This window comes from Linepithema humile, chromosome 3, assembly GCF_040581485.1.
Source record: "Linepithema humile isolate Giens D197 chromosome 3, Lhum_UNIL_v1.0, whole genome shotgun sequence".
Lineage (NCBI taxonomy): Eukaryota > Metazoa > Arthropoda > Insecta > Hymenoptera > Formicidae > Linepithema > Linepithema humile.
In genome coordinates, this window is record NC_090130.1 from 1,422,963 (window position 1) to 1,444,881 (window position 21,919).

Consider the following 21,919-nt stretch of genomic DNA (forward strand, 5'->3'; position numbering starts at 1 on the left):
AAGTACAAACAGAAGCTCCGTGTGCAGTGCACTCAGCTTTAAAATTTCACAATTTGGACGTCGATTTTTAAACAAATATCCACAGCTGTCCGCAATTTATTTCCTTTTAAGGATTCTTTAGCTGAGTTAAGGTTTCCGATGGACCGATAATCTAATTAAACTGTCTTCCTCCACAAGTTTTTATCCTTAATCTTCAATATCTTTTCAACTAATCCGCAAATTGAAGATCTATTAAAGTAAAGCCTGTTCCATAATTTTATATGAAAGATGAAAAAGTTTTATCCACCTCTATTTACACTCTGATGTTCAATTCGTAAGAAAAGAGATCTGTTCAAATCACTGAGAACATAAAAAAATATTAATTTCTCAAAACCCTCAAATTTCTTAAAATTTATTTTAAGAAAAAATCTCACAATTTATAAAAAAAAACTGTGCAAATTCGCGTACAAAGGACAATCCAACAAATGGTATTTTATACTACTGAATTAAATATATATAAATACGATATCTGATTGATTTATATTATCTGTGAATTAATAATAAAAACCAAACATTTTCATAAATAAATTCCGCACTTTCTATTTCTTTTATTTTCTATCTTTCTTTCCTCTGCTGAAACTTTCAGCAAATTAAAACTCGGAATCGGTATCGTTAGACCAAAAGTCGTAAAGGTCTTGTAATTGCTTTGTCGCAACTTGCTCCTTAAATATGCATTTAGCCCGAAAAGAGTCGAAACTGATTTCACGTAGCTTAACAGAGAGTTTAATTAGAAACTGTATACTTGAAAGTGCCTTGGGAGTAATTAAAAGTCCTAACGAATGCCTGCTGTTGGAAACGCGAGTTGAATTAGATACATCTCGATCCAACCTCCAAAGAAATTATATCCCGAGATAGTTACAGGCTATAATTATCTAATCCTCATATAAGAGAACGATATTGAGATGAAGTTACGGATATAACATATTTTGTTTGCTATGAACAGTTTATATCTTTAGGTAATTTTCAATAAAATAAATAGAAAAGTCTTTTTCTATTAAGTGATCTACTGCATATTGACAAAGAATCAATCATTAAAATAAAACTTGCAATATTCTAATACTTGTCTTAAACGACAAGTATGTTTGTTAAGATATAAATTTATTAATACCTATTAAATTATTATATAGATGGATCACATATACAATTACATATATCTTGTATTTATAGATACAAAATATTTATAGATAAAAAATTACGTAGAAAATATTGGAGATTAATAATTTACATATACGAAGTTGTACTTAATGAATATTATATATTAATATTGATAAAACTTCATATATATAAAAATTATTAATTTTCAACATTTTCTATATAATTTTTTATTTATCTATTATATATATACGAGATATATGTAATATATATAATCTATTTATATAATTTTAATTTCAACATTTCTTTTTATACGCAATAACTTTTCATTTTTTTAAATTTTAAATGTATAATTTCAATAATAAAAACAAGAACGTAGAATTACAAGCACATACTTTATAAAAAAGTATGTAATGAAGCTACTAGAATGTGAAAAGCACTGTAAAAAAAAAACTTTGTAAAAGTTGAAAATTTGCAGTATAAAAAGATTATAATATACGTTTTAAACTCGTAGAAAAATCTCCACGTGGTAAAAAAATATATTTTTCTTCATTTCTATAATCTCTTGTTAATAATTTCATTAAAATTACATTATAATATAATTACGAGTTGTTTCCTCTGAGAAAACAAGATCCGCGAAAGAACCATAATGACGATACGAAATGCAGTCACGAGTATCAAATAATTTTAATATTTGCAGATTTTCACAAATTTATATGTATATATATACGTGATTGATGATAACTTACCCGATAGCTGCGAAAGATTTCGAAAGATTTGATTTCGGTAACTTTATACACATGCCTTTATCGTAAATACCACACGTGCAAGGTATGGGATGTTTTAGGGGTATCCCAGCATTCCTCACCGTCTCTCTCTGTCATGGATAGTTGATCCCAAATCTGAAAAAAATACTTTTCGCTATAACATCAAAGCGCTAATTTTCAAGTTACTAAAACTAAAAAAATTGAAATATCTTTTTCTTTCACTATTACAAATTTATTTGTTGTATAATTTTAAATTAACTTTTTACATTTATAGGACATATAGCTTATTCACCATTAAAGCCGTAAATTATCATATAGCGTGTATAACATTGACAATTAAAAAGTTGTCAAAAAGAATATATTTAATTTCAAATAAACTACAGATTTTGCAGCTCTCCTCCCTTTCCCACCTCTCTCTCTCTCACTCTCTTCTTTAATGATAATGAAGCCTGTATCTAAATCATGCATATTCTATTCAAATAATATTGACAATTTATTGGAAAGCATAGCATGGCATACATCGAACTCGAAACGTAACCAAGCAAAGCAAATGTCGGCACTTGCTTCACACATAAATGCACTTAGATATTGTGCATCGGCCATTGGTCGTAGTAATTATCCACTACGTCGAACCGTATTCAGGAGGTGCAGGTGCGCGAGATGCATCCACTGACAAACTCGACGTGCTCCGATAAATCGCCGCAGGCGATGCATGCATGTAGAGAAACGGTCACTAAAACCGCGAAAGGAGCAAGCGGTCGCATATGTTTTCTCATTATTTATAAGCATTTGCGTGTACCCTTCCATCGGAATAATTTATATATATCCACCATTCATGGTCAGCGACCAAGAAACTGCAAGACACATACCTTCTGTATAAAATCCATCTCACTGCGCTTCACCACTACATATCTATCACTAATGCTAGAGGTCAAACCAGCAAAAAAAAACAATTCTTTCAACCTCGAAACATTGATAACTTTAGACTTACTCACGATGATTAAATTTACAGAGTCCCAGACAAGAACAAAAAGTTCAAAGTTCAAAATTATAAAAAATAAAACTCGTGAGCTATTAATAGACTGACGTGGTCCAAATGTCGTTTATTAATTAATTTCACTTTAATCGTGTTTGCAAATAAAAATTTAAATAAAATTTGTTTGATGTTTTGAAAATTATCAATAAGATATAATGAATAATAACGTATTCTTGAATTTTCGTTAAGTATTGTGCTAAAAAGAATTAATAGCAAAACATCGTCCAAAAATTTATGCTTACAGAAAGATTTGATAATATTATAATACTCTATAGTTTCTTCAATAGTTTGTAATTAAAAAGTTTGCTACAGTAAAATACACAAGGCACTGTGATTTAAGGTGGTTTCAACGATATATTGAAACTTTAAGAAATAAATGTATACAATATCAGAGGCATTATCTCACATTCTTTTAGAATTTTTTATCACTTAGTTATTAAAATATCTTTCATTTAACATGCCATTTATTGAATAATTTTTATAGGTTAATCAAACAAAAATCAGACAATTTTGTTTAATTATAGAAAAACTACTTTCAAAAAATTTATAAAAAATTGAATATAATTAGATAAATATTTATAAAAACCACATTTAAATTTCACGACATTTACTACGTTATTGTTGAATAATTTTATGACAAAAATAACATAATTTAATATAATGCATAAAGAGCAGAAAGACAGCAGTAAGAAGTATATCGTCATTTGCATGTGGAAAATACAGTGAAACGAAAACTGTTTTGTTTGTTATTTTCTACCATATTTCTGTATACATCTAATTCCACTTACTTTCTATATTTTTGGCAACGATTGTACCGTTGGAACTGTTTTAAAAAAGTATTAAAGTAAAATTTTTTTTATAAAGAAAAACATATCTCCCGATGCCATTTCAAATCATTATAATAACAGATCGTTGTTTAAGCATGTTGTTTATCTTAAAAATAATGTCATATATTCAAAAAACACAAATTATTTAAAATTTGACATTTTTGAGAAAGTCAATAATGGAATTATTATTCAATAATTCAATATCAATAAGAGAATTATTTTCTTGCATCAAACCATTTAATTTTTGCATTTTAATTTTAAAGTGATTTATGATCTCAGAAATCATCTGATGTCAGTAAATCTGAATATAGATGCAGCAAAAACCTGTTGTAAAATTCATGTACCGTCGCATGAATTTAATTTCTCCTATTTAGAACACGTTTCTTTCCATCACACTACACGTGCCGCACTATTTCTCCAAGGAGAAATCTTTTTTTACAGTAATATTTCATAAAATCTCCATTGTTTGTTATGCACGGATATTGTAGATATGTATATCTCACTGTCACACGTAGAGCGTAGAATAAATGAACGGCAAGTAAACCGGCTTTCATGTCGCAGTTACGCGCTATCCATCACATCCACGAAAAGTCGGTATATTAGCATTGTTACAAGAGAGAGCCAAAATCAAACAAATGCATAAAATATATTATAAAGAATTGTTGCACGTGATGTTTTTTATAATGACATTTAAAGTGCACATTTATAAAATAAAATGTTGGTTAATGAAGTGTTTATGAAATAAGAGTTTAATCAAACAATATTGTTTTCCTATAGAGTTTTCAAAAATTGATAAAATTTATAGAAATACTTTAATAAAAAATCTGTTGCAAAATATAACAACATATTAAACATAACAATAAATTTAAACAAAGTTTCGATAAAATTACATCAAATTTTATCGTGAAAAAATATTTATTTTAATATCTATACATCTAACTTATCCAGATAGCCAAATGTTAGCAACATTGGCAGATTGACAAATTTGCTGTCAATCTGCCAACATTCCTAACATTCTGTTGAGTTAGAGTATAAATATAAAAATATTGTTACTGTAAAGTCGACAGTATTGCAAATATTTGTATTTTATTTCAATTTATTTTTGCATTATTTTTATATCTGATAAAAAATTTCTCAACAAAATAATACAATATTTTAATAACATTAATTTTTTTTTAATTTTAATTTCTACAATTTAAAATTTCTATTGTGTAAACTTTTAAACACATTTATAAAAAATGTATTTAATTAAAACTAAATAATCATTATTATAGATTTTTTTTTAAAGAAAGAAAATCTCACACCTAGTAATACTGTTTATCAATGAGATTCATTTGAAAACAAGTGCAAAATTTTATCATGTCTACTATATTAACAATTATCGATAAACTAGCATACTATAAGTTAAATATATTATGTACCATTCGAAGATAATAATAGAAATAGCTTACTATTTTGTGGTGGCGCATCTGCGCGCATTTTGGCTAATCCTGCCTAATCCTTGGTAACAATGTGTATTGAGTGCTCGCACGTGTTGTTTAATATAGATTTACCCTCTTAATATACATTGACATTATATAAAAGCAGTCGTTCTGTATCTATTGGCGGTACCAGAAAAATAAATTTCACGGATAAAGGAAATCAAGTGAGGTAATATATAATAATAATAAGGGATAAAATAAAAGATAGTCAGAGAGAACAAAAGGATTCTATTTTGCAGAATAACACGCAGTATGAGTGATTCTGATGATGACAGTTCTGACAGTAGTAATGATTTTACTGGTATTACGCCAAACGATGAGCTGACAGCAAGTTTCTTTACAATTAAACCGGCGACAAAGACTAACCTGAATTTGAAGGAGGACAGTAGCGAAGATGAGAGCAGCGACAATGATAATTTCACAAATGTTCCTGAGAACAACGGTATTGAACTGTTTTCTGAAGTGGTCAAGAATCTGGAAGCTTCGCAGAAGACTTATATCAATGATGAGAAGCAGCATTCCTCCAACGATAATCTACAAAATATAAAAACAGTTAATGTTAAAAAAAATAATATATCAGATGAAATAAATGCAGTTTTGCTTCAAGGAGAAACTGGAATACATGCACTTCCTGAAAATGATGAAGACACGGATAATGAAGAGAAAAAGGAGGAGGATGTTAAACGTCCTGATGATTATACTATACCTAAAGAAGGTATTAAAATAACTCTGCCAGGCACAAGTGTTTTCAAGAAGAAAACATCTTCCAAAAAGGAATCAGATCTAGCTGCGATTTTAAGAAGGAAACTGAAAACCAACCAAATAATTATAGAAAAAGCAGCTCGACTTTGTTGGTTGGCGCATGGATTTTACTTGAATCACCAAGCAAATGATCCTGAGATCATGTCAACAGTGGTATCTCTTGTTTCAAAACATAATTATCCAAAAAACAATTTTGATTTGACATATCTAACAAAGTTTACAAAATGGTTTAGAAATATGTTTACAATAGAACCTGGTGATAACGAAGTTGTCATAAATAAAGAAACACTGTTAAAAAGAATAGCAGAGAAGAAAATTTTCAATTACAGGGAATTAATAATACTATATGTAGCAATACTACGAGCTATTGGTTTACATTGTCGTTTAATATTGTCTCTCAATCCACCACTTGTAAAAACCTATAATGAATTATTGCCTAAAACAAGTACAGCGAAAAAAAATGACAAAATTAAAGAAGAACCAAAAGAATCAAAAACAAAGGCAAAGTTGTCTAAAGGAAAAAAAAGTACAGACTCAAAGAAGGATCTCAAGAATGAGAATATAATTCAAAATAGTGAAAATGCTCGAAGAAATGCTAATGAAGAAGCGAAGAAAAAGGCAGCAGAGATTCTGCGTTCAAAGTACTCTTATAATAAGAAGAACAAAGATAAAGTAAATAATATATCTATCCAAGATAGTGCTTCTACATCAAAAGATATTAAAGCAACTTCCACAAGTTCAAAAAAAGGAAATATTGATGTATCTCCAAGACGTTTAAGGCCTCGTAAAACACATGTTGCATCAGCAGTGAATAAACCACAGGACAATACACAAACTAATTCGAAAAATAATCAACCTGAAACACAAAAGTCCAGAAGACGATCAGAAAGTAGTAGTTTTGATTCTAATTCAGAAGAAGAGGAGGAAGAAGAAAAATTATTTAGCAAGCCAAAAAGAAAACGCAGTAATAACAATAAAGCAGTCACCACATCTAATGAAAAGAACAAAAAGAAGAACCAAGCATCCCAGGATGAAGAAGAAGATAATGACAAATTAAAAAAGAGGCAAGATGTATGGGCTGAGGTATATGTAGAATCTAAAGGATGCTGGATATGTGTAAATGTGATGGATTCAAATGTGGATTGTGTGACTGAAATATATGTAAGTATATATGCATATAAATATATGTAACCAATAATCCAAAAGAAAAACAAAAATTTATTTTTGTAATTATGATACTATAGTTAATTTGTATATAAATGATATTAACGATATTATTTGTAATATTAGTGATATTATGTTTCAGAAAAAGGCGAGCAAACCAGTATTATATGTTATAGCATACAACTCGGAGGGATTAATAAAGGATGTCACACGACGCTATTGTCCACAATGGCTTTCTGTTACACGTAAACAGCGTATTGATGAGAAATGGTGGATTGAAACCTTAACTTATTGGCAAGAAAAGGAAACAGCCATATCTAAACAGGAGGATGAGTTACTTTTACAAAAGTATGTTTTCTTCTTTTTCTTGCTAATTTATACATTTTTAAATTTATCTTAAATATTTAAAAAAACTTATAATACTACTGATTCATAATAAAATGCAACTTTGTTTTTATAGAGAATTAGAACAGCCATTGCCAAAAACTGTTAGCGAATGCAAGGGACATCCATTATACGTATTAATTAGGCACTTGCTCAAATATGAAGCCTTGTATCCACCGGATTGCGTACCACTCGGACATTTGAAAACGGGTGAAGCCATCTATTCGCGATATTGCGTGCACACGCTACGTTCGCGAGAAACTTGGCTAAAACATGCTCGAGTAGTTAAACCGAAGCAAGATGCTTATAAAATAGTTAAAGCACTGCCAAAGTATGACAAGGTAAAATTGTGCTAATATCTTTCCTTAGAATTTTATAAAACCAAATTTTTTTTCGCGTTTTATAAAAACTATTGTTTATAAAAAAAATACTACAAAAATTTTGTGTAGCTTTCAGGCATGAAAATTAAGGATTCAGCACTAGAATTATTCGGAGAATGGCAAACTACAGAGTATGAGCCACCAGAGGCTAAAGATGGTATTGTGCCACGTAACGCATTCGGAAATGTAGATTTGTTTAAAAAATGTATGCTTCCGAAAGGCACAGTACACATAAATCGTAAGTATAGCATATCTTTCTTTGTTAAGTACAATACCTGTTTGCTTATCACAATTTTTAATGATTAATTTGTCTCTGCATTATTTTATATTCTTAATGAAAAAGACATCATATATGTGGTTTGACAACTGTTTTGTATAATATATAAAAATTAGAAAATCTAAAAAATATTAAAAGAATTTCAAACTTATATTTTCTTACAAAGTCGCAGGGTGAAATTACAGTATATTATGTGGGAATCTATAGTTCCAGGATTGAATCGTATTGCCCGGAAACTAAACATAGATTGCGCAACCGCAGTGGTGGGTTTCAATTTTGGTTGTATGGGTGCCGTACCAGCCATTGAGGGCTGTGTTGTGTGTGCTGAATATGAAGACGTATTGCGAGAAGCTTGGGAAACAGAACAAGTCGAGGCAGCTAAACGTGCCACTGAGAAAAGAGAGAAGAGGATTTACGGCAATTGGAAAAAACTCATTAAGGGATTACTTATTAAAGAGAAATTGTCACAAAAATACGAGTTTCAAGAAGAATCAAAAACAGATCAGTCAAACAAACGTCCAAAACAACGAAAAGGCACTGTAAAAAAGTCTAAGACTTAATAAAATGTAAAAAATCATTATTTACACGTTAATAAGAAAACTTATTATCTTATATAAAATATAAAAATCTTATTATCTAGAATGATCATTTATTCGGACTGCATACTGTTATATCCAATATTTATGTTCAATTATTGTTAAAGCAGGTTTTTTAATGACATTTCTATAATAACCGAATAAAGTTTCATTCTTGATAATAAGCCCCGTTTGATATTTATTAATTTTGTTTGGGTATTGTACGATTGATAAACTTGCTGTCAACACTTTTTGTACGAATTAAATTATTTTTACAATATAATGTAATATATAATCTCTCCTTCACTTTTCTCCACTTTCCTTAAAACAAAAGATAACTACCGTTATCAACAAAAGATCAATATCTGTGTTGAATTTGTAATATTTGAACAAAAGAAAATTTTTTAAATTATTGTCTCTATTTTGCTATTATGCTTATTATTAATATCATTACTATTAATGTTATTTTATATATCAAAAAATTATTTAATCATTTTATTGAAATATTTATATTATTTATTAATAAATATTTATATATTTCTATTATCGTGCATTATTGATTATTATCTTTATAAATAATTTCTTATTATATTTCAATATATGCAACTCAAGATTTTTCATCAGCTTGATCGCGATCGAATTTTATTCTCCCATTATTACAAATATTTTATATTTTTTTTTGTTATTCTAATATTATTGGAGTATTCTTTGTATCTCAAATCGTTTTTATATTTTAATCGAAGTTTGCCAGAAAAAATATAAATATGCAACCCTATTCGCTTGTGGTTTGAAGCCAACCATGAATATGAGTTTTTGTTCTATTTTTATGCAACGACTTTTCAACAATATATATATTGCGATATACGCTTCAATATTAATAACAAATAATTTTATAATAAACAAATTACCTGAAGATCGGATTTTTCCCATTATCTAACAAATTTATTGCAATTGGCGCAGCAACAATTCACGAATGCCGATCAACAATTTACGATGTTCATTAAACCACTCGTGTCTGCTTCTTGAAAATGGACTGTTCCGTGTACTTGCAATCTTATACTTTTTTATTTTCTTTCTAAAATTTAATTATCTTTGTTTATTAAAGATATAAGCACAATGTAACTACGAAAAATGAATATGATATTAACAATTAGAACGCTAGATATGAAATATTTTTATATAATAATCTCATCAAAAGTGCATCTCATCAAAAATGGACTCTTCCACTAGCTCCAAAAATATTTCATGCACTTTTATTAATAATGTATCCCAAATTTATCTGGTTTGAATATTCATTAGTGATCAATGCTATATATTATTCTAAATTTATCGATATTCAAAACGTTTGTTAATATTATAATACAATAAATACTTACAAAATTCTTCGAATGACGCAGCTACGATTCACACATGCACACGGAAAAATTACGAATGTCTCATTTAGCGCGCAAAACATTTCAGTTATAATACTTTAATTTGTATCGAATGATTTGATTGGTTATTAGATAAAGAGCATTTGAAGGGCCGACATATTTTTATAAAAATATTAGAAAATTCCTATTTGACAGCCAATGAGCACATCAGATAGAAATTCGTCATACATATTAGCCAACTTCTGATTCGTTCTCAAAAAGACTAACAAGTACACTGATTAGATGACTAGTTTTTAAAATATTAGCCTCTCCTCTTTCCTTTGTCAAGCTTTATTTTTTTGTACACAATGTGGGAGAAGATGCATGGTAAGCTATTAACAAGCTTTTGCTCTTTTGTTGAAATTGAGACATCTAAAATTAACATATCAATTCACTACATTATTCTCTTATTCTTTAATAATGAATTATGTTCACAGAACGCAATTAACCTTTCTTTAAAGAAACAGTTTCTTCGGAATTAGGCGGCTTAATTTATCATCATTGGGCAAGCATACACTTGCCTTAGGTGGAGCTTCTATTAATTCTCCGGATCACGAATAATCACGAAAACCATTCTGGAAACTGGTTCAGGTTAGTTTCAGGTTTCTCCTTTGTAATGACGCTACAGTGTGATATCACCCAAACTTACTATTGTTTTAACCCATAAATCTCAATATTTACTTGTAATCGCAAATATTACAACAGCATTTTATATTACAGTTAGCTTCAGTGGCAGTTAGTAAAAGTTCAGAGCAGAATGAAAGGATCGATTATAAGGTAATTTTGATAAAGTCTTTGACGTAAATTGCACTTGTATTTCAATGTTCATTAAAGATATGTAAATTTGTTATACTTCAAAAAAATAGAAGTAATTTATATAAATTGCATTAGATATTAATTTATTTAACAATACAATTTTAAAAATGACAAAGCTATTATATTTTTTATAGCCATTGTAATACTATTTATATATAGAAATGGTTATTTTTTTATCTTTACAATTTTTAGATATTTTTAGATAATTTATTAAATTTTACAATATTACTTAATTGAGAAAAAATAATATATACACTACATAATAAAAAAAGTAGAAATATACATATAATTGATTTAATAAAAAACATTACTCAATTTTTTATAGTTTAACAACTTTGTGTTTGTAAATAGCTTCTCTTCATCATTAAATATAACGAACTTTAGACGACATAAATTTACAAATAATTTTTTATATAGTACAGAACTGAAAGGACATGTATTGGAAGGCAAAGAAAAAAGGTGGAATGACAAATGTCTCACTGGCAAATTCTACATCTTACTAGACTGAAGCATCAAAAGGTGTGTAACAAACTTCGTTTTAATTCACAAGAATAAATAAATGAATTATTAATTCATTGAAAAATTTTCTAATTAATATTATATCAAAATGCAATTGCATTCTTAAATTCATAATATATTTTGTTTCTAGAAAGTTATTTTTTTACAATTTATATTTTCTTAACAGTCTTTTTTTTCTAAGAAAAAATAAAATTTAATTTTTGAAAGAATTTATTTATTGAATTACAGTTAAAGTTGGAATATTTAAAGTGTAAGCTTAAATTTGGAAGATAATAAATATATGTTATAATAATTATAAATATTCATAAAAAAATAAACACACATTTTTGCATTTTTAATTGATGGACAATTCGTACAATATGCATTTTTACTAGAATTTCTGTATAATTTGAACAATAACACTGCATTATAAGCATGCATTCAACATTGCACGGTATTACAAACAGAGAACAGTACATTCTCTTTCGAAGAATTACAGTTTTCCATTTTCCGAGGCAGACGTCAGCGATCGATCATCCGCGCACGAGATATATGATCTCCGTTTCGCTTGGCGTAATTCGTGCGGAGCTGATCGATCATTAAGCTTGCCTCTCGTTCGTTCCGCTGCACTCGCACGTGTGCATGCATTGCACCGCTCCTGGTACTACGCCACACGGTTTTAGCCGTCCAATTTCATATTTGCACCGACACCAGACCGGTATGAGTGCTGTGCATATCTGCACACACACATATGCACCAATACCTTGATAGTACATCTTCGTAGTAGACCACTAGCGGAATACATATCTATTTCAGAACGCGAACTTGAACTTAGATTCGTTCGAGCGCAGACTTACGAATGATGATCAGGAAATTGGCAATTAGGAACGAACGATAAGTTGGACTTGCGAGAACGGTGAGGAAATCAATTTTAACGATTCTTCGGCTTCCTTGTTATGCCTCACGTATTAAGATTTGGTCAAACAGATCGTCTAATTGAATCTTTTTTTTATTTTTAATCTTCAATGTAATATTATACGGAAAATTCTAAAAATATAATAGCTTAATCTAATAATCCCTAGAGTGATTTTTGAGAAATTAGAAATATTGTGTGGATATTATACGATTGTAGAATTATTTATCTATTAAATGACGCTGAAATGAGCTAACCCAAACAACACGCATGTCTTGAAAACATCTGAAAGACATGTGTAGGTGTAATACATAAATACAATACAATAAATTTATTACAATAATAGTATACATTACTATAATTTTTTGTACAAAACTTTTCTCACATTTCAATGAATACTATTTATCACATTATTCCGCACAACAAGACATAACAATTAAATACTGTATCACTTCACTCTCATGCAATATTATAATTAATAACAGATTTATGAAGTGTTCATATAATCAATCATACTTTTATCATTTTAATCCGGAAAAACGTAAGTGGCTTATTTTCTTCTTTTTATGTTACAGTTTTATTACAGCCGTTTTTGACTGCAACTTCATTTCCGATTGTCTATAAAACTCGAACGAGAACAGCACGAAACGCATGCAAAGATGCGCAGCCCCGATAAATCTATAAGATAAGACGATCCGTATTCTGTACATTTGTGCCGAATTCAGCTCAGGTGTAAAGTTGGTATATACCAGGTGCTACGCAGGTATAAAAGCATGATTCGGGCACATCAAAGTCGTCAGTACACGTGTAACAATTAAGTGAATAATTTCTTTTAACCGGGCATCTATTTTATAATTTGTCAAGTAATTTAATCTTTCACCGACATTCACATTTATTCATCTAAAGATTTCGGATATTTCAATCTCAGAATTGTTTACGGAGAACTTTGTCATTTAAAAAATTTAATTTAAAATCTGATAAAAAGTTAAAGATCTGTATAACTTCTGCAAGAGAGAAGTGAAGAATCATCTTTTTCGGTTTTTTTTTCTGCTGAATCTTATCCAACTGTTGATTAATAATTTTTCTTAACTGGCACATGAGAGAGAGATAATAATTATTATAATAAATTATGCGGTAAAATTGATCGCGCCCTTTCTTGGCCACCCTGTATAGAAAGCTCGCGCGGCGCAATGAGCTGAGTCAGCACGGGGGTGTTAGTTAGGGTTATTATTTCTAGCCGCACGTCTGACGGCAGTCTGTCAGTTATCGCAAGTCAATGAGAGTACAAACAATACTTTCGTCAAAATTTGAAGTGGCTCAATTAGATATTCGGAATTTATGCCGATGTGTTAAATGTATGAACAAGTGTCTAATGTGAATTATACATACAATTTCAGTGTGATTTAAATATAATATAATTATTACTTTAATACAAAATAAATAGAAATTGTTCTGAAAAACCGTGATCATAAAATGCAAACTACATATACATATACGTAGTTTGCATTTTAATGTCAATATAATACGCTTAAAAACACAAAATATAATAAAATATCTTAATTAATACAGTTCAAATTATAGTAAAAAGGCGATTTATTTTATGGAATAATTATATGAATTAATTGTGAGAAAATACACAAAAATTTTAATAGAGTAAATATTACAATATGCACTATACAAAAGTACATAATATACGCAATAAGAAAAAAATAATTAATGACTTTAAACGATGAAATTTCATGATAATAAACTTTCAGAATTTTTTCGCGGTCGTTGCCCGCGGTTGCAGTTAACATGCGCATTTAAATCACTGACATTTTACAGATTGCCGCATACGCAGAGTTTCGTATTCCAATTTTTATGCATGGATGTCAAAGTCTCATTATCAGGGAACCATCGAGAGAAACTGTGAACAATGCAAGGAATATATGGAATTTTTCTTACATTCTGTCAATCCATCTTCGGCAAGCAAAATGAGAATATGTGAAAACACCGCTGTGAGCGAGTCGACGCGTTTTTGCGGAAGTCATGCCGGTTAAGGAGCAATCGTTGAATGGAAACGAGTGGCGTTTTATGGACCGTCGAACTGCATCAGACTGTGGATCATAAATTTTGACAAATAAAGTGGAAGAATGCGTACACTTTCCAATCTGAAGAAATGTTTCAGCGAGTAAACTTGACATGTAATTATTGTTGATACAGAAAAGGAATATGCGATGATTTTGGAGCAATCTGTTTGCGCACGACTATTAGTAATTTGAAAAACTGTGTCACGACGTAATTTAAATTCTGGATACGAGAAACAAGTTCAACAAATGGCGGAATCCGCATCCAACATGCCAGAAGAGAAAGACGCTACCGTGGCTGATGCAACACTTATCTGTGATAAGCGACATTGTAGGGAGATGCGGAAGGAGAAGTTACCCCCTTATCTTCGAGACAGAGGTATGAATCTAGACAAAAATTATGCATTTATATCTTATAAATGAGATAAATATTAAGTATATTAATATTGAATAAATCACTATATTTTGCAATAATAATTTTACAAGAAAATCTATCATTTGTCATTAAAAATTACAATTTTACTAACTGCACATAAAGATTTATTAATTTTTATAAAAAAAAATTTAACGCAGTTGAAAGAAGCTAAAAATTCTCATTAGCATTACTTTTCTATTTCGCTCTAAAAGTTTTTAGTCAAATACAGCACATGCACTATAACTTCTCACTATAACTTTGGCTTTCCCGCATTTCAACTTGAGTTGATTTCCTCGTTAAGAAAACACAGAGTAATCAGGGTAAAGATATAACTAGGTACAACTCTATAGATGTAGAAGCGTATATACTGCAGGAACGCAAACAGTCGAATAGATCGATAGGTATGCCTCTCCTCGAGAGGCACCTAGCAAATGTAAATTAGGGGCGCGATATATCGGGATGTGCAATCGCCGAATGCAGATGGCCGTTCCGGCGCGAATTCGTAATCCGATATCTTGATTGCACGCGAACATGCGATTGCTTTCGAGCTATGAAGAGTAGTTGAAAGGCCGCGAATAATATACGTATCTATAAAAAATTATCTTTCTTAAAAATTATCTTTTTTCTATAGATGTGCCTTTTTTAAGTCCACAGAGAAAGAATTGTGTAACTTCTACTCTTGTATCTTACATCTAATTATTAAATGGATTTACTGATCAATAACATTAACAAAAGTTTAAAAAAAAAAAAAAATTAACATTTTCTCCACTCGTCAATTTGTATCATATCAGTTTTTAATATCGCAACTCACGACAATCAACTTGTCTAAGCAAAAACCTTGTTCCTATATTTATTCTGAATTTCCCTCTGTATGCTTTCCGCAGATATGCCTGACGTACACGCGAGAAGTCTAAAGACCCAAACACATTCATATCCTGCATTCGTGTACAAAGCACCGTGTTAAACTTTATCGCCTCCTAAAACACTCGCCATATAACAAAAACGTGAGAAATACAGAAACTTAGGTAACTTCGGCCATTGCTACGTGCAACGGCGTAATGTATTATTAGCCCTCACCCGCTCTACAAAAATTTTAATGAAACTTTATTCTAATTTTTAATTGATCTCTAAGTTTTATAACACTTTTGATAATAATGCGTTTAAAAAATGCTCTGATCTCTTTTTATTTTTCTCTTCTTTATTCTTTATTTTCTACTCTCTTTTTTTATCTATATTTTTTTCTTTGTTTATTTTTTTCTGTTTTTTTTTTCTTCTATTCTGTTTATTTTTATTTTTTTATTTTTTGATCCTGAAGGAAATCCTCGGGGGTGTTTCAGTTACGCCAATGGTCGCACGGATGAAATCACGTGAACTCAAATTCCAACCCGGAATGCGACATGACAAATAGACATTAGTAGGGCATGTCTATCGCTTCCAACCGGCGTGTCCTTTCGAGCATTCGAATTGACACCTTTCGTGCACGATCAGTTTCGACGTCACAACGTATTTTGCGAGATGCCTGCACGCACAAGCACCGCATATCAGAACCTATATAAAGGGATGTGCGGATTCCGGCATGATCTCAATTGATACTCGATATCCTACCGGCGTGGTACCGTCAGGTGACATCGAGCAAAGTCGCCTAAAAATCGCCCTTGTCTAAAAGCGTTTCTTGCATTTCATGCTCGCGCTGTACTTTTTATACATATCGAGTACCAAAAAATAAACAGCATTAAACGTAATAAATGAAAGATTATTGAGACTAAAATTGTTGCTAGAAATATTTATGTGAAAGATATATAAGAAATATTTATTTGAAAGATAACAATAAAACAGAAAACAATATCCGAAAAGTTCACATTAATTTCAAGGTGTTCATGCATGTAATGAGCTGATGTAATTACTTTATAACATCTTTTTCTAAAAAAACTAAAAAATTTGGAAATTGGTCCGATATTTTTCCAGTAAGCTCAATATAATATTGTGGAATAACAATAAGTAATACTTTGGATACATTTAATATCGCAGCGTTAAGAATATTTCAAGGAAGATGTTACTGTCAACTCGAGCAGCTCGATGCGCTGCTCTCATGGCCGAACCCGACGAGCGGTATCCAGGTGTAAAAGAACATCTAGTTTTAGAATCCGTTTTATTTCTGAAATATATTTTCTTTGTATGTTTCAGAAAGGATACTTTATCCACGTAATACGAGAACTCTGCCAAAAGTACCGGTAATCGGCGGACAACCCATCGACGAAGAAACATGCATGGTAATCTTGAAATGCATGTTATGAACACAATGAAAAATTTTGCAAGATTCATATAATTTGTTTTCGATAAAAATTTAATTTACTTATAAATTTAATTAAATTTATAAAATATTGATTTTATAAATTTCCGGCGCGAATATTTCCGGCGACTGCAATATTTTTTATTATATTCTCAGTTTCTCGTTGTATTACGAGTCACACTATTACAGGCTTTGAGGACATTAGTCTTCGGTTCCTGCGCGACTCCACCTAAGATTGAATGGGCAAGGACCGGACTGACTTTACGACCATATGGACAGAGTTTGGCGTTTGGATTGAGAGCGCCTAGGAACACAACAAGAGGCCTCGTCACTGCAGTGCAGGCTGTCATGTTAAAACATTTTTTATTTAAGTGCAACAGGCAAGATCAACGCGTAAATCCCGAAGAGTAAGTATTTTTAATACATATTATATTATTCTATGTGTATGTAAAGGAAATTTTTGTTAACTAAATTAGAAAATTTTACTGAACATAAATATATTATAGTAAAAAAATAATAATCTATTATTAAGTATCTATATACACTATTAATTTTTGTGTAGAATAACTTAATTCGTAAAGGAAATTTTTTTCTGATTGTAGTTTGCTGAAACCTTCATACGATCGACAAATCGAAGTGCTGACTTCTGCAATATCGGAGATTATTTGGCGCTGCACCGGTGGCTTCTCCGTATCCACGTGCTCAAATGTCGTCAGCAACACCGTGCCAAAGGCCGTGGTGGTTCTGCCACAGGATATACCTTATCTTCAACATAATGTGCGATATTTTCAAGATGGATTAACAGAAACAGTATGTTTTTCATTACTTTCTGCCTCAGTAAATTGAAACAAATGTTCACTAAAACTATACTTTTATAATGGAACAAAAATATGTTTAAGAAGTAAATTATTTATATTAATAATTTTAATGTTTGTATATAATTAATAGATAATCAATTTTTCAATTAAATTATTAAAAGTATTAATTTAAAGGAGAAAGATAAGATGTGACAAAATTAATGTTCTTTAGTGAAACAATTTAATTGTGCATTGGTACATTAATTTTATCTCTATTACATAAAGAAAGAATGGAGTGAAACTTACGCTTTCTCATACAATTAATATGCCACGAAACAGAGTATGTCAAATTACAGCGTTGATATTTTACCAACCATGTTAGGAATAATTTCAAGATTGTGCGGCTGATATAATCCCAAATGCGATATAATAATCTATGTTCTACAACGTTATCAAATTTAACTGATCTTGAACGGTGGCTTTGTATATTCTAGCTGCACCTCTTTGAATTCAATTCCTTGGAAGATCTTGAGATATTTATCAAGAGGTACTTGTACTTGGTGAGTGTTTACTGTGATAAACTGAAGTGCTTTGCGAATTTGATATCAAATATATCACATGGACAATGTCGAGCATTACTTAATCGAAGAGTTACATAACTATTTTTATTTCAAACTCAAATTTTAATTGTTTTTTATTAATTAAAAGTATCAATTTTTTGTAATAAAATTATCTTTAAAATAAATTTATGTTTAAAATTAATGAGAATACTTGTGTATTTCCAGTTTCACGACGAAGGTGGAGCCGGTGCGATTTTACTTTTATACAGTGCCGTTCTCTCGAGAAGCCTTTCAAAGTAAGCTTTTCTGTTTTTTCTTTATTCTTTATTCCGGTTAAAAAAGAATAAAAATTACCTTAATTGGACAGTCAAACACGAATGGTACTTTAAGTAATGTATTTAAATACTAAATTTAATCAGAGTTCAGAGTGATTTGGAAGATCCAAAGGCATCGATTCTCGGTGGATGTCCGGAAGAAGGCCCAATTAGCGTCATCGTCCTCACTTTAACTGGTCGTGTTTCACCGCATCTCCACAACGGAGTGGTTCACGTTGGCGATGAAAATACATACGTAAGTCATTCCTTTAATCTTTAATAATTTTTATCTATTGCAATTAATTTAATTTTAAAAAAACGATTATTAAATTAATTCTATTCTATGTAATTAATATTATTGTTTATAATTAATTTAAAAAGTCTCTACCACAATGGGGCGTCCTTATAAGAAGCGAAGTAGGATTCTTAATACACGAAGGCGACAATAATTTGAGCAAACAGCCAGGTTCTCGCTTGAAGACACCCACTCTACCGATATGGCTGACTCTTTGTCTCGGTCATCACGGCGTGCTCTTCAACACGAATCGAGAATTGCTGAGAAACTATCACGCAGAACGACGGTATATTTCGTTTATTTTACTATTTATTTTATTTATTATCTCAATATATAATATTGCATAAAAATATTCCGCTCACATAATAACAGATTAAAAAAGTCTTATAAGATATAATCACATACACAATTTATGAATAAAAGAGCTACTACAAATTGGGTTTGGTCATATAAAGCCTTCGCAGCGGTAGCAAATATTTATCTAACATAAGAAACGGAAGTTATTGATAACTCGAGCCAATAAATTATTTTGGGGCGGGCGGCATTCATCTCTAGTTTTCGAACACGAACAAATAAATAGTATTTTTTTCTCGAGAGGCGCGAAGAAATATTGTCTATTGTATACATTAAAGGTTTGAGGTCCAATATTTCACCTGCGGTGGCAGTCACGCTACGTTGACGGTGGACACCAGGGCAAACGAGACTTCCGGAAAATCAGATTCTGCAACAATGGAAGCCATGGATATCGCCACAACACCGTTAGAAAAACTCATTCGATCCAAGTAAGTATTTCACATAATAAATATAAATTTTACTTCTCGCATCTTTACGAACATTTTTATATATTCTATACATAAAAAGCATAAACACTGATAGATGATTCCGTTATTGCACGAGATATCTGAATATATATTTCAAACCCAGTGCAATACACAATTGAAATAATTTTTTGCTTTCACCATTAATTTAAACAATTTTTTGCTGCAAGACAGAAATTTCTTTAAGAGATCGCTATTGTTTTCTCAATTACTAAATAATCACGCTACATTCACGAGATCGCTGAAGCGTCACCTCAAACAACACAGAATTCAAGGTATCTCTTCCACTTATTGTTCCACGCTGCACCAAAGGTGGCAGGATGCTCTCATACAATGGAACGGAACACCGGTGATGTGAGCGATACGAGAGGATGACGATCAAACCTCCTTTCTGTATTAAGCTGTGTTAATTCGTGTAATCCGTGATTCCATGTGCTAATCGATCAGCGTTGGTTGAACGCTGCGCATACTTATAATCTTCAGCAAAGGCTTTCAACTGTTGTTAAATACACAAGTAGAAGTTATTTGTGTCGCATAATTTTACATGCGTGATAAAATATTTTTTAGCGCTTTCAAATAGTATTTGCAGGTACCTGTACGATGATCGAGAAAAGCTTTATTATTTTATAAAATGTTTTATGTGTCAATAAATGGCTGTTAACACTATAAATTCTTTAAAAAAAATTTTATTCGACTTCTTTATTTTTTATAAAGAAGTGAGATGTATATTGTAAAAAAATGTATTTGGAATGACCTAAATTCGCCATTAGTTGTTTCTAGAAAGATCGAATATTCCGATCGAATGTACCGTTCAGTCAATGAACAAACACTTGCCGAAGCTGCCACGCGATCGCGTGGGAAACGATACGTCTTCTTTGACTTACGTGTATACTACAGTATCGTGATGCATGCATATGGGCTGGACAGCATAAAAAGTTTTTAATTTTGACTTATTGCGATACGATACTGACATAATTTCATGCAAAATATTTTTTTTTAAAAGAATATCAAGAGTTTTAACTCAGTGAAAATATTGTTTTATCAATTTTCCGATAGAAAAGATTTTTTAACATAAGGAAAAATAATTTTAAAAATTTTTTTGACAGGCAAATATGCGAGCGACAAGAATACAAGTATTTAATAATAAAGTCGCGCATCCAAGAACAGTGGAGATATTTTTACAATCAAATAACGTGACTGGCCGTTTTCATATAGAATCAAACGATGATCGAGTGTTTGAAAACGCTTATAATATGATTGAGCACTTGCGAAAATATTAAATAAATTGCGCGTTCCAATCGTCGACTGGTGAACGCACCGTTAGCGAGTCATTCTGCGTAAATCGCTTACAATAACAGAAACTGGTTCAAAGTGGAGAAGACCTGAGACGGACCGATGTTTATTAACCGCAAGCACCGTGCATAATAAAAGTCATTTTTCCCATGGGGGAGCGAGGAGGCAAGGAGTATACTCGCAATTTCACAGACCGATGATCCGCGAGGGACACGTCGCGATGCCATAGGCAAATCACGACGCCGCATAGCATGGGATTCGTTCCACTTGCCCTCGACCATTTCTCACGGCATTAAATCGCGAACTGTCAAGGAGAATGAAACGTTCGGCTACGCGTTTTGCCGAAAAAGATTGCTGGCTCGCTTACGCAATTGTTTTGTCATTACTTAATTGCGTAGTTCGTTACCGGATTACAGTTCGTTGTACTGGCAATTTTGTACTCGTTATGTTATTAAAAAGTTAAGACATTGGGATGAGTGATGTGATGTCACGTCGGGTCAGGGAATATCAATTTTGAATAATTATCTGTACTGCTAATTTTCAGACGAAGATGTGGTTAGTTCACGTTTTTCATGATAAACGCATCAAATTATTGTCATTATTACGCTGCTAAAATGTGAAATTATCTTTTAGCCTCTCACAATCAAC

At 31.0% G+C, this 21,919-nt stretch overlaps 2 protein-coding genes and 1 long non-coding RNA gene across 4 annotated transcripts in view; 2 read left to right on the plus strand and 1 right to left on the minus strand.

Annotated features, from left to right (window-relative positions):
* The window catches only part of LOC105676536 (uncharacterized), an 81,285-nt gene extending 76,517 nt beyond the window's left edge, over positions 1–4,768 (minus strand). Inside the window, exon 1 of the long non-coding RNA XR_001101401.2 lies at positions 1,881–4,768. This is a non-coding gene — a long non-coding RNA (uncharacterized lncRNA). The remainder of the gene's footprint in view (positions 1–1,880) is intronic.
* Positions 4,769–5,200: 432 nt separating this feature from the next.
* On the plus strand, positions 5,201–9,067 carry Xpc (DNA repair protein complementing XP-C cells homolog). The gene is made up of 6 exons (XM_012374519.2): positions 5,201–5,411; positions 5,482–7,165; positions 7,311–7,516; positions 7,629–7,893; positions 8,002–8,170; positions 8,417–9,067. The coding sequence occupies exons 2-6, from the start codon at positions 5,495–5,497 to the stop codon at positions 8,767–8,769; spliced, it is 2,664 nt and encodes an 887-aa protein (XP_012229942.1). The 5' UTR covers positions 5,201–5,411; positions 5,482–5,494; the 3' UTR covers positions 8,770–9,067.
* Positions 9,068–10,425: 1,358 nt separating this feature from the next.
* LOC105676529 (inactive ubiquitin carboxyl-terminal hydrolase MINDY-4B) lies at positions 10,426–20,648 on the plus strand. 2 transcript variants are annotated; one of them, XM_067351306.1, is made up of 17 exons: positions 10,426–10,523; positions 10,634–10,787; positions 10,917–10,973; positions 11,430–11,531; positions 12,002–12,228; positions 12,327–12,426; positions 12,999–13,186; positions 14,248–14,868; positions 17,089–17,174; positions 17,384–17,601; positions 17,797–18,004; positions 18,486–18,551; positions 18,777–18,847; positions 18,971–19,121; positions 19,247–19,446; positions 19,793–19,942; positions 20,246–20,648. In XM_067351306.1, exons 8-17 carry the CDS (start codon positions 14,739–14,741, stop codon positions 20,334–20,336), a joined length of 1,371 nt encoding a protein of 456 aa, XP_067207407.1. In that variant the 5' UTR covers positions 10,426–10,523; positions 10,634–10,787; positions 10,917–10,973; positions 11,430–11,531; positions 12,002–12,228; positions 12,327–12,426; positions 12,999–13,186; positions 14,248–14,738; the 3' UTR covers positions 20,337–20,648. The 2 variants fall into 2 exon arrangements, with proteins under 2 accessions (XP_067207407.1, XP_012229938.1); XM_012374515.2 differs by having other exon boundaries at positions 20,291–20,648.
* Positions 20,649–21,919: the final 1,271 nt, after the last annotated feature.